The sequence below is a fragment of the Panicum hallii genome, chromosome 5 (genome assembly GCF_002211085.1).
Source record: "Panicum hallii strain FIL2 chromosome 5, PHallii_v3.1, whole genome shotgun sequence".
In the NCBI taxonomy this organism is placed as follows: Eukaryota; Viridiplantae; Streptophyta; class Magnoliopsida; order Poales; family Poaceae; genus Panicum; species Panicum hallii.
Window position 1 is genome coordinate 57,516,672 of NC_038046.1, and position 13,880 is coordinate 57,530,551.

Genomic DNA, 13,880 nt, shown 5'->3' on the forward strand with positions numbered 1-13,880 from the left:
CCCGACAAGAAATACGCCTCCACAGCAAGCTCGCGTATTTCTTTTCTACGCCTTCTGCGTCGGGAATCAACTACACTCTCCGACTAGTGGGCCCTATTAAGTTTTGGGCCCACATGTTGGTGAGAAAACGTTCTGCTTGCCATTGCCTTCACACGTGACGCTTCGCTCCATACCCCAAGGCGGCAAGGCGCACTCCACTCCGCTCGGCGCTCGCTCTCTTCTCTCTCTCTCTCTCTAGGGTTTCCGCCGCCGCGATGAGCGCCGCCAGGCCGGACCACCGGCGCCACCACCCGCCGTTCCTGCGCGACCTCTCGTCCCCCATATCCTCGTCGTTGCGGTTGCCTCCGGCCTCGCTCCGGCGCGAGACACAGGCCTCCACTCCGCCGCCGCCTCCCCCGCTGCTCTCCCTCGATGACCTCTCCCACCTCTCCCCTTCCCCGCAGCCGGCCACGCCTCCTCAGGCGACGATGACCCCGTCGCCTCCGCCGCCGCGTGGCGCCGGCCTCTTCGCATCCCCTCTGCGTTCCAACGGCTCGCCCGCGCCCTCGGCTTGGTGGTCCCCCTCGATGGAAGAAAAGCCCAGGGAGGGATCGCCGATGGATGGCGTCATTCAGAACCAGCAGCAGTCCCCAACGACGCCGTCGGGGCAGCAGTCGCAGCAGCAGAAGGTTGCGCTGATCACGCTGCCTCCACCCCGGGAGGTGGCGCGGCCAGAGATGCCCAGGGATTCGGCGCCTGCTGCTGGCCAGGTTGACGAGGAGGAGTGGGTCACCGTTTTCGGGTATGTGGCCTCGCCCTAGCTAATTCGATGGAATGGGTGTGTGAATTATTGTAGAATTTATTGCATGTTCTGTGTTGGGAATACATTAGATATACTTCTTAGGGTGGTTATGGCTAAGCGTATATGGAATTGGGAATGTTTCTTCTTTGGATGTAGCAAGTCTATGCGGTTTGTGAGATCCATGTGATGGTACAATTGTCAGCATACATGTTTATTTGAAATTCATTTGTTTTGTTGAGTTCAAACTCATGGTGTTGCCAAAGTTGTTCCTGTTATTAAAGATTGAAATGCAGATTTCTAAGAATTTGTACTATCAGGATATAGACATTTGACCAATGTAACATAGCTCCAGAGAACATAGTACAGTAGGGTCCAAGATTACTGATGCCTACTTAGAAACATGGCCTTAACTGGAAACAAGAGATTGGAATTAGCATCATTTTGAATATTTAGGTTGGATTTTCTTTGTTAATGCTTGAAGCACACAATCAGTGTCCAAATATGATATACCTACTAGCCAACTATATTGACTAATTGGCAATTGGCAACGCGGAACTTTAGAGATCATTTGTTGGAAATTGGAATGTTTGCAGTGGAGATTTGTTACCCATGTTGGAACATATTACATTAATCTTTCCCCTCGAGTGAATTTGTAAATAAATGTGGTCTGATTTACTTTTGGTGAGTTTATTGATCAAAATAGAGTGTAGTATTTAACTTGATTGACAAGCTTAATGGCAATTGATAGAGTGGTAGCGTCATCTGCTGAAAGTTAACATTTGGAAAGGGAATCATGCCCAGATGGATATCAAAAGGAATTAATATAGTAGAATCTACTAGTACAGTTGTAAACCGGGATACCTTATATTTGATGATGTATGTTGATGTACACTCCCTCGGATCATATTCTGCTAAGCCTATGTGATAGAGTTGTTTAGTGCTCATAACCAATGGATTGGTTGCCCTCACCCATGATGATTATTGCCTTTTGTTGTTGTCATACTAATAAAGTTGGTTACACGTTGCTGGGAAGTGGGAACATGAATGTATGAATTTTATGGTTTTGAGTTCATGATTTTGGAACTGAGGAAAGGAAATCTAAACAAATATTGATTAAGCAGTGTTAGAATCTTCTATTTTACTGATTCAGTATGTAATTTAATTTCTCACCTACATTCACATGCACTGCTGCGCTATACATTAAGACTATGTTCGGATATAGATGCCTATACTTTGGTTGATCGTTTATTCGTTTTGTTTCAGAAAATCATGACAATATAAGTCAAAGTGTACCCTTGTGTGTTTGATGCTTTGAACATCTGTTGAGCTTTCCATAGTCTGACTTGAATGGGATTAAATAAGGTTGGATGCCAGTGTTTTTAGGATGTATTTGATTTTTATTAATCTTCCATCCTATTTATGCCAGATTTTCGCCTGGTGATACTAACTTGGTGCTGCGAGAATTTGAGAAATGTGGGGTAGTCCTGAGACACGTGCCTGGTCCAAGGGATGCGAACTGGATGCATATCTTGTATCAGGTAACTACTTACCGTTCTACTGTTTGAGCACTGACAGCACACTGAATCTTTGTTCCTTACATTTTACAGAATTATCATAGGACAAGCCTAAATCAAACCAATGCAGTAGGTGTCATTGTTATATGCTGGACTAATTAGACTTCTACCAATGAAGTAGGTGTCATTGTTATGTGCTGGACTAATTAGACTTCTACCGATGAAGTATGTGTCATTGTTATAAGCTGTACTAATTAGACTTCTAAGGTTTTGTTGGGAATATCAGAATATGTTGAATGGAAGTGATACCTGATCTAGGGTATGGATCCTGAAGATCTGTTGTAAGTGTTAAGCTGATTGAACCTAGTAATCACAATGTATGTTCTCCAGACATACTGTGTAATTATAGAGAGAAAAATAGATAATGGGATTAGGGGGTTCTTTTCCTTCAGGAATGTAGTGATGTTAATCTGGGCTGCGTAAACTTATTTGAACTACAATATCCAATACGTGGTGTGCATAGGATATCATTGGTGTGCCTATATACCTTGATTAGGGGTTCTTTTCCAACATTTAACTCTTTCCCCTGTTTCCCTTTCTTTTTCTTTCATTATCTTGATAGTTGCCTACATTAATATTGTTCTTGCATGATAATAATAACAGAATAGGTCATTTTATTATCTTAAAAAGCAGCTAACCACGCCAAGATGTAATGGTGTAAACATCTCTTTGGCATAGGACGGAATTAAGACTAAGTGGTTAGAGCAAAAGAAGGTTGACAAAATAGTTATTTTCTTAATGTGTCTCATATTTATGTATAAAATGGCACAAATTTCCATGTGTTGGGTGGTTATGCTAATATTTTTTATCATCATGCGATCTGTGTATTTTTAGATTAGATTGCAAAATTTATGTTGTGTTATGGTGCAGTAGCACTACCACACAATCGTTTTCTGCCAACCAGCAATAATGTTCTCATGCTGGACTCACATGCTTGAGATGAATCATGGACAAATTATTTATCAATACAAAGAAATTAGCTAGAAGTTCTTGTTCTATCACTTCTACTTAGTGCAGGCTGACATGTATTCTATTGTTCTTATGTTTAGAGCCGGCATGGTGCACAGAAAGCACTTGCGAAACATGGGCAGCAGTTAAACAGTGTTCTTATTATTGGGGTGAAGCCAGTGGATACATGGCAGCGACTGTACCTGAATGAGAACACCAATGAGAACTATCAGGGCAGTGCAACAGTCCCATTTCCATCACAGCCTGTAGCACCAAGCAGCTTTGCGACGAGAAACTCACTAGCACCATTGCCTGGCAACTCGATGCCAAATGGCAGCTGCAGTAAGAGCGGTCCTGGTGCCTCTGGAGCCATTGCTTCACCTTCAAAGTCCGTCTTGTCCAAAGTCATGGACTTGATGTTTGGCCTTTAAGTTCCACTGTTAACTCATATGGTGGCTACCTTTTTTTGTTATTTTGGCAATTCTAGGCCAAAATGAGGATCACTTATCAATGTTACATCGATATTTTTTGTCACTGGCTCGCATTGGGTATCAATGCAAAGGTTGTGTATCGTGTGGCACCTGACCGTGGTGCAAACTGTAATAGGACTCGTGGTTGCAAATGTTGGTGGAATCGACTCATTGGTGGATGTTGGTGGAATCAACTCATTGGTGGCAAATGTTCTGGTCTTCTGGAGCCATTCTTCTCTGTGACAATACTTTACCCTACCTGTTGTGATGCTATGGATCTTTTCCTCTGAGAAAAAAGGTCTTAAAGTGATGTGATGTTGCATAGTCTATTCGTCTAACACGCTAGCTGAGTAGCAAAAGTCAAATGGTTATACTGATGCAGTGCAAGGTCAGTCAGATGGGTTCTTAATTTTGAACTCATATGAGGTCTAATGATTCTGACTTGTTTCTTAAACGTGTGTTGCAACCTGTTATAAAGGATTTGAGCTATGGAATGATATCCTGTCTCATAAAGTCAAACTGGAAATGGAATATGAATTGTTCCCCTCCAGGAAACAACGAATCTGGGTCCTCTTTGCTCCGATGTTCTCTGTATCTTTGCTCGAACTAAAAGAAAAGCGGGTGTGTCCTCTTGTTTTTGTCAGGTCGGCGTAGACTTGTCACAGACATTCTCAAAAGAAATATGAAACTGTGATGATTGAAATAAAGAGGTCAACGGTGAGTTGGGAAGACTCGTGGAAAGTAGTCTTGAAACGCTCAACGTGCATAAGTCAAATCACCTCACTAATTAACATTACAAGTACTAAGTATAATTAGAAAAATGTATAGCACTCAATTGAGGACACACCTTGCAATTAACAAATTTCAAGTACGTCCTGTGCTTCCGAGTCTGAATGCCAACACGTTGTTTGGACAAATCAAGTACAAATAAATTACGGAAAATGTCAAAATAAATTTTTCGTTATATAAAACCTCCTCCCAAACTGTAGCCTTTGCTGCTGGAAATAAAATTAGATGTCAACGGATAAAGTGTACCTGTTTGCACAAAAAAAGAATATCTTTGCACATTAAGTACTAATCGAAGCAAAAAAAAAAAAAAGTCCAAAGCTGGAATACTTCCCAATATGCATACTTTGATCAGGAAGCCTGCCTTCCTCGGCTTCAGATACCGTACACGACAGCTTGTATTTTTACAGGTTCATATGTTTGTCTCGTTGCCAGAACTAACATGATATGATTTGCAGTTTTTTAAACATGTGGAAACAGTTTGAGCACGTACTTCACTCCTTTAGTTTAGTACCGCCAGAGAAACAGATGTTTTTAAAATATGCACGACCATTATTGAAGTGTTGCTGTGACACAAACCTTCCAACAGAAATGGAACCACTACTTTCATGCTTCAGATTTCATAATCTCGTGATCAAGAGATTTGCCAATGGGGAAGTGAGAGGTGGACATTTTGTCTTTCTTAATCAAGTTTGTTTGGTCACTAATGCTGGACAATCTTTGTCAGGTAATGAAACGAACCGGATTCCCAAATCGAGGAATCCGACTCCCTGTATCATTGTAATAGTCCCTGGATCAAGCGCTATCACATACAGAACTCATTCCAGGCATAATATCATAGTCATGTTTCGCATAAAGTCAAACACGGGTTTAATTATTACATAAATCCAAAGGATCTGTAGTACGGAATTTATTACAAGCCTCTCGGCTAGAACGAACAAGCAGAAAGCGCAAAGCGGTAGCTAGATCTTCGGTCGTCCTTCATCTTTGGGATCCTCCTCCACAGGCGACTTGAGCGTAGCACGGGCTTCAGTCGTACCATCCGTCGTCGTTGGGGTCGAACTTCGGATCGGATCCTGCATCGTACCAGACTATCCCCAAGGAATGGGATAGGTTCACGTCACCATCCGAATGCAAGCTTTATCATGGTCTATACTATGGAAATGACAAAGCTCAAGAGGTAAAGCTGAGGTTTTCCCTATGCATGCAATATATATATATATATAAAAGTATACACATCTCCTTCCATCCTCGACTCGAGCCCTTCCGGCATTCCGAACTCCCGGTCAACGCACACCTTTCAAACCACCAAGTCGATGCGAGGACTCCCTCTCCTCGCATCTCAGCCGCCCCCTGGCAGGGAGTTATACTAGAGGGAGGTAGAATTCATGATTAACACTAACTAATAAGAACAACAGAGGAGTAGGGATGTCCATAACCGAGGACGCGGCTATACGTATAGTTTTCACCCTGCAGGGGTTGTACATCTGGACCCACTCGAATCGACACTAGCCGGAGATCAGCCGACTAGCATACGAAACACCGGTCTACTGAAACGGAACTAGGAGCCACGGCACCATCCGGCTTTTCCGGGTCTTGTGCGCATCCTCCCACGGGAGGTCGCCCCGGGACTGTGAAGCCTCCCATGCATCTCGGGGAACGTGAGGTTAGCACCTCCTCCCCCTGCACTGATACTCGATCCTCCCACCGGCTTGGTACCGCGCTTGCTAACCCCGGACCGGGCCCACCCTCATAATGGGTAAGTGGTGTGCACGCTTAACAGATTCCCACAAGTCATAGTTACTCTCACCCGGTCCTTAATTGCCGAAGTGGGCATCTTCGTCAAAAGCGTCTCCACCACGGTGGTCCGCGACTGCACCCTTAACGGGTGCCCCCAACACCTCAACCTCGTAACCAAAACTGTACCCGCCACAAGTACTCCGTAAGGTGTGCCAAGATACACACCCCAAGCCCTCGATCCATGATCGAGTTAGGTTGCCCACTCCCGGCTAAAACCCTAATCACCAACTCCTGAAGAGTATCACTTCACGCATGCCAAGACTATCCATCCATTCCCACACTTACACATTCAAGGATTTACAAGACATTTCATATAATAACAAGTGTGATAGGATGGCAAGGAGTAAGGTACGTAAAATAGGCCATGCAGGTTCATCTCGATGTAAGTACACATACAACGATAGCATATCTACAAGCAATGCCTAATAGGAATTCAAATCGTAGATGGGCGTGAATCTGGCGTCTCTTCGAAGTCCTCCTGGGCCTCCGGGTAGTCCTGGCCGTCGGTCAACTCCTCGTGGTCGGGTCCTATCCGTAAATACGAGTAAGAGTAGGGACCAAAGTGCAAAGATACACAAATCTCTACAAATAAGATTCAAATCACTATAAAGCCTACTCTAACGGGTGGTTTATGTTTTTAGAAGAATTATGGAACTGGTTTCATAATTTTCGGAAGTCCGGTTGAATTATTATGGATTTTCTAAGGAAAAATCTATTTCTGAAATTAATAAAGAATTTCAGAAAAGAAAATCATTAAACAGTGACACGTGGCAGCACCAGGGCGTGCCACGTGGCATGCTGACGTCAGCATGACGTCATCAGGGGGGTCCGGGTCTGCTAACGTCAGCTGTGGGCCCTGCTGACGTCAGCGTTGACCGGTCAACAGTCAATGGTCAAGGGGGGTCCACGGTCAACGGACCCCACTGGTCAGCCTCGCCCTGAGGCTGACAGGTGGGTCCCTTGGTCAGGCTGGAAAAGGAAAAGGGCTCGGTCTGGTTCTGGGCTCAATTTCAGTTGGGCCGGCTCGGTTAGCCCAACAAGGCTCGGCTTGGCACACGGATCAGCTTGGCCTGCGGCTCAGCAGGCCGGCTCGGGCAGTGGGCTGGCTGGGCGTGCAGGCCGGCTCAGCTTAAAGTCCTTCACGGGTGGCTCGTCTTGGGCCTTGCTGGTCCTTGGGCCGTGGCGGCAGGCGGCCTCCCTCCTCCTCCTCTTTGTCCTGCTAACTGGTTTGCTTCCGCTCCTTCCCCTTCTTGCTGACAGATCGGCCCCACGCGTCAGCCTCGGGGGGATCCAGTGTGGCGGGGCCCGGATCTGGTGCGGCAGGCAGGTGTACATGCGTGCGTGCGTGCGGGTGTCGTGGGTGTGCGAACAGATGCATGCGAGGTGTTCGGGGAAAATCCCCAAGGGCCGGCCGCGACGCGAACGCGACGTCGTGGCGGCGGTGCGTGGTCACGACGCACGGCAAGGCCGTGGTGGGGTCGTGGCGTGGCGACGGCGGTTGCGGCGCGGGGTGCGTGGCAAGGCAAGGCTAGGGCCAAGACAACGGGCAGCGGCACGGCTCGGGTTCGCGGTACAGGTGCGCACGCACGCGCGCGGGTTCTGGTCTTCCAGAGCCGCGGCGTGGCCGTGCCGTGCGCGGGGCATCGGCATCCCGGGCCCACGGCACGACGCGACGGCGAGGGGCGACGGCGTTTGTGGGGGCATGGTGGCGGCGCGGCGGGCTCCTGCATAAAAGTGGCACCAAGGCCCAAAGGGAGAGGCGGTCCTAGGGCTGGTCTACGGAGGGTTCTTCGGCGGCCCGTGGCTCACGCCGGCAGCAGGGGAAAAGGGAAAAGAGAGGTAGCGGCGGCACTCACCGAGGGCTTGCTGGCGGGGTCCTTGGCGCGGTGACGGGTTGACGTAGGCGGACCGGGGCTGTGCAGGACGGGCGGCTGCGTCGGGGTCGTTGTTCGGGCGCAGGCGTGGCGGAGCTCCGGCGGCGACGGCCTTCTCCTCCTCGCGCAGCTCGTCGTCCTCCACCTCCTTGCACTGCTCCTCCTCCTCCTTCTCTCCCTCTCTCTGGTGTGGCGACGGCGGGAAGGGAAAAGGGGCGCAGGTGGCTAGGGCTTCGGGCGGCGGTCGTGGGGTTCTTATGGGGCGGCCCTAGGGTTCGGGAGCGGCTGCGGCAGGGGCTTTTTGGCGTCCGGGCCAGGACGCGTGGCGGCATCGCGGCGGCTGCGGCACGGGGCTAGGGCTAGGGCTCGCGGCGCGGGCGGCCGGGGCGCGGGGGGAAAAAGGGGAGCGCGCGCGGGCGGTTACGCTGGGTTGTAGCGGAGCGGGGCGGCGCGCGGGGCTAGCGGATGACGCGAGCGAGCGGGGCCGCGGCGGGGGAGGAAAGGGAAAAAGGAGCGCAGCGAAGGGGGAAAGCAGGGGCGCGGCTGTTGGGCTCCCTGTCGCGGAGCGGGGCGAGCGGCGACGCGGTCGGAGCGGGGCGCTGCGGGATGGAGCAGGGCACGGGACGGAGCGGAACGCTGCGAGGCGGAGCGGAGCAGCGGGCGGAAGGTAGCGGAAGCTTCGGGTCGCGCCGGGAGAAGGAGGAAGGGGAAAACTGACAGCGGGGCCCGCTCGTCAGCCGTTCCGGGGGAAGGTGAAGGGTCGAGCGCGGGGGCGAGCGACGGACTGGGCTGGGCTGCGGTGGCTCGTGGGCCGCGCTTGCGGGAGAAGGGGAAAGGGGCGCGTGAGCGGGTGAGGCCAGCTGGTGGGCTGGGCCGCGCGGGGGAAAGGAGAAAGAGGAGAGCTGGGCTGCGCACATGGTTTTCGGCCCACAGGGGTTTTGAGGGAGAAGCAAATGAATTTGAATTTAAATGCCCTTTTCAAATTCAAATTCCACACATTGGAATCACACAAAATGAAAGTCAAACAAGAATATCCAACAACCAATTTCAAAACAAGGATGATCGCGATCAAATCCGTAAAGACTTCAAATAATCACACTAACATTTAGTGGTTCTTAGTTTCAAGTTAAATTTACTAAGATCTCGAGGTAGAGGGAGCTTAATCTTATATTTAGGTTCTAACTAAGGCACAACACAAGAAAAGTTTTTGAAATTCACAATTTTTGTATTAACATAACATTCCGGAAAATCCGGGATGTTACGGATAGGGTACTTAACAACCTGATCGAAACATACAATCATATAGTTCAGCTCAAATCTGCATACAATCATATAGTTCAGCTCAAATCTGCATGACCTACGGTATTAAAAGGACGCTTCAGATACTCTTAAGGTACAGCCAAAAATTGAGCACAGGTTATAGGTACATTTGCTGACATCAAGACCAAACTGTTCACGGTTGGTAGTACTATCTAAAACACTTTTGCGCACCACAATTCCCAATCACTCAAGTTTTCTAAAAAAAAAGATGAAGTTTTCTCATTGATGGGGCATTTGATCGTTGCAATTATCTATCAACATTAAATCCCTCTGAAGAAAGCTAGCTATCAAAGCTGAATCGGAAAATTTAGTTTAACATTGACATTCTTCATGACCCAAACGGAAATGCGGCTGGCGACAACACCTGTCCGGTATGCCTTGGCGCCAACTAAGCATTGACTGGGTCATGAGTCGCAAAGAATGATGATGCATGGCACGACTCGAAAACGAAAGAAAATGCAGAAACATGATCAAGCACATTAGCAGTTTCATTTTGTTAACCGTGTCTTTGAGATGAACATTTCCATTGTTCTAAACAAAGCACGCTTTGTCTTGCATCTAGGAGACAAGCTACTTAGAACCATCATTAAGTACACGTATAATTAGCTAGGTTGTATATATGTAGATACTTGCACGAGCTTGAGGGTGTGTACTATAGTATTATTATCTTCCCACGTCTTGCTGTTTATCTTAGTTAGCAAACCACAAATACCACCATTTGATCAGTTCTCATTGCATCTGTACTTATTACTACTGTGCTACAAAATAAAATAGTGCATCCGTTCGCAACTAATGCATTAGCTTAGTGTATATATGATGACATGCCTTCTTATATTTTATGAAAAACAAACTCGCTCAAAATGAACATCACCCTGTGCTTGCTTTGATGTCAACACCTTGTACTTTAGGCTCGCATTTTGTCAGTCTGGCATTGCAAGTCAATTGTGTTGAGTTGTTCATTCATGTACTAACTAACCTGCTCCAAAACACACACGTACGCTAGACCGAGAAACGAAAACTAAGTAAAAGCTTTCTTTAAGATTGAATATTTGCCCATTAATAAAAAGGTGAATATTTTTTAAGCCTTAACAATAAGGGGAACCTTTCAAGCATTAGCAACTCGGCTGTAGGTGATTTTGACTCTGCTTCGTCCCCACACGTGTCACAACTTGCATTTCTCGTTTTGTCCAAAACAGCAAGCAAAGAGAAATAAAATATGTATCACCACCCAGAAAAAATCATAGTGAAATCCTCCACCATCTTCCTGAGCTACTTACTCTATTCAAGTTAGTAGTAGGGATACGCACACTGAGACAGCCCAGGGAGGGCCTGCAGTTAGTGGCGGTCATGTAACAGGATCTGGGTAATCCTGAAGTAATCCATGGCCGGCCTCCACGTGTGCCCCAGATGCCAATCATGTTTCCTGTCGCCACAGGTCCGGTGCTCGTACCCAGCAGTAAATCTCAAGACCGTTACCACACGGAGCTTGCTTCGCAGTCACCTCCACAGGTGTGTGGCTTGCATGTTCCACGACGGGGGGAGGGGAGAGAGGGGCACTGTCGACGGCCGTCGAGGCCAGACCGCCCTTTTCGCTCCACGCATTCGCGACAGGGGGCGAGGCACCTGGCGCCCCGCGAAAGAGACCACGGCCCCTTCGGTCCTAGCCGAGCCAAGATCTGGTCGACCCATGTCGAATTCAGAACGAACACGGTAGCGTTCAGATGGCGACCAGGCACACGTAGTGTGTAACCCGGAGAGATGAAAGCGTTTCTGCGTCGCGGGAAACAACAGCAAGAGAGCGAGGAAAAAAATCAGTTTTGTCTCGTCCGTCGACGTGACATGCTGGATGCTCACAGCTATGGCACGGGACAGGACTCAGGAGATGGGGTGGTGTCCCCCTACTCCCGACCCCCTGAGCACGATCTGCTCCAGCGCCTCCGCACGGCGCCATTGAACGGTCTGGAGCCCCCCGGGCCGTCAGATGCGCCCGGGACAGGCGAGCACAGCTGGTGTGTTACATCGCCTCAATGATGCCGATGCTTCCAGCTCCTGTTGCGCACAAGTTCATGCACCCATGAACTCGTTCCCTGGCGCCTACGATTTACCTGGAGAGATCGGTTTGTTTCTTTGTTTGAACTTGTCTTCCAGGACAACTTCCTCACACAGTCACATCCATTCAGTCACCAAATCTCCCTGGGATCTAGTCCGAGCTGTACAAACAAATCGGTCAATGCTTCGAGGAATTGCTTCCCACAACGTTCAGAATCCAGCCAGAACCAATGATCCCATCTCCATGGCGAACCTGTTGCTTACCTGCTCCCCTTGCTAACGGTCTTCGTACCAACGAATGAACTCACAAGGTGATTAAAGTGGTGTGTTTGGCTTTCCATTGACTGGCGGCAAAGTATCTGAAGGTAAAGCAAAGGACGGTACGGTATGGTAAACTTGATTGGCACATCTGCCAACAGATTTAATGACTGGTTGGTGCTTGATCAGTCTGTGTGAGGTATGATCATATCAGTGGCAAGAAATGGATAAGGTGAACCTTATCTGCACCCCGTAAAGCGATAGGAACCCACACAAATTAGTCGAAACAGATAAAGGGGGAAGAAAGGAAAGGATCTCTCCATCTCCGAGTTGATGCTGTTCTACTATAGCTCTGTGGCGTCACAGTTGCGCTGTGAGAAGATTGTTCTGATCATGAAGTCATTCTGATAAAAACACTTGTGTGGGAAGTCCATAGCTTGTAAGGTAATACGGCCGGTTTCTCATCACCAGTAAAATAGCAGCAACGCTGTGAAAATAGATGGCGGCGTTGTTTTTCTAGATCTTATTGCTGTCAATAAAGGAGAGATTACTTATCATGCTGGATCAAGTAAATGTCACTTTCACGCAACTGGATTATCTCAAGCTAAGTGTGTTTGATGAGCAACTTTCTTTGAAAAACACCATGGCATTGCCAAAGTCAGCAATGTTATATCTCTAGCCTCCGAGTATCATTTTCTTCCGTCGATAGCCCATAAGATTGTGACACGCGCCCTTGTAAAACTCGCATTTTTTTTTAACATCAGTCTCAGCATTTTCACAAAGCTAGTATACCCCACATCAAACTCTCAGTCAAAAAAATCAAATGAAAAAAGAAGAGGAAAATCACACATTTAGAGGGAAAAAACAAGACCACACAAGCCAAAAGAAACAAAAATAGGAAGGCCATGTACAAAGCAGCTAGTACTCCCACAGGAGGGGCTGGAAGCCGACGGCGTCAAGCCCATCGTAGGGCGTCCACGGGTGATCGGACGGCCCGAACTCCACGACGTCCTCCACCCAGAGCGGCGCCAGCTCGTCGAACACCAGCTCGGCCACCTCCACCTGCCCCGGCTGCCGCTCCTCCCGGCTCGGCTCCGGCTCCGGCTCGTCGTGACGATGATCATTGGAGCCAGCTGGCCGTTGGGCGTCGTCCGCCGCCGCCGGAGCTGCTGCAAAACCCGCGGCCGGCGCGAGGACGGGGGAGGAGGAGGAGTCGGTGCCGGCGGCGGCGCCACCGGGTAGCTGCCTGTGCTTGTGCTGCATGAGCGCGGCGCGCGCGGCGGCGGCCTGGACGTCGCGCGGGGCGAGGGACGCGGGGCGCGGGAGCGCGGGCGCGAGGTCCGGGAAGTTGAGCACGGCGCGCGCGCCCTTGATGCTGAGCGCGGCGACGTCGTGCGCGCGCGCGGCCATCTCCGGGCACGGGAAGGTGCCGAGCCAGATGCGCGACTTCTTGCGGGGCTCCCTGATCTCCGACACCCACTTGCCCCACGCCCGCATCCGCACGCCGCGGTACGCCGGCGCGCCCTCGCCGCCGCCGCCGTCGTCCGCGCGTGGCCGCTTACTACTCTTGCCGCCGCCGCGGGAGCTGGAGGACGTGGAGGGGGAGGAGGAGTAGGACGACGTGGACGAGGTGTCCGAGCTCAGGTCGCTCATTGCCGCACACGCCGAGACGATCAGACCACGTCGATGGCTAGCTGATGATCGAGCTCGGTCAAGTCGTGTACGAGAGGAAGAGAGAGGCGTGGTGCAAAGGCGATGGTAGTGGTTGCAGATTGAGGAAGGGGGCGGGGGTTGCTGGCTGTATAAGTAGTAGCCGAGAGAGGCCGCCGCGGGCGGGGAGGGGTTAGGGGAGATCAGGGGATGGAGAAGCTGGGGATCGATGGACGGAACGGAAGCGCGCGGGCGTACGTAACAGTTAGGGTAACAGCGACGCGTGAGCGGACAGCAGAGCTCCGCTGCGGCGCTGCCCATGGCACCGCATGAGTACGCGGCCATTGCTGTCTCGACTTCTGGGTCTCGG

The 13,880-nt window shown here is 49.7% G+C and overlaps 2 protein-coding genes across 2 annotated transcripts; one reads left to right on the forward strand and one right to left on the reverse strand.

Moving 5' to 3' along the window:
* The first annotated feature begins 161 nt into the window (after positions 1–161).
* LOC112896004 (nuclear pore complex protein NUP35-like) lies at positions 162–4,019 on the forward strand. The gene is made up of 3 exons (XM_025964038.1): positions 162–781; positions 2,208–2,319; positions 3,405–4,019. The coding sequence occupies exons 1-3, from the start codon at positions 255–257 to the stop codon at positions 3,732–3,734; spliced, it is 969 nt and encodes a 322-aa protein (XP_025819823.1). The 5' UTR covers positions 162–254; the 3' UTR covers positions 3,735–4,019.
* An 8,587-nt stretch (positions 4,020–12,606) lies between these two features.
* LOC112895014 (ethylene-responsive transcription factor ERF035-like) lies at positions 12,607–13,880 on the reverse strand. The gene has a single exon (XM_025962876.1). The coding sequence runs from the start codon at positions 13,853–13,855 to the stop codon at positions 12,779–12,781; it is 1,077 nt and encodes a 358-aa protein (XP_025818661.1). The 5' UTR covers positions 13,856–13,880; the 3' UTR covers positions 12,607–12,778.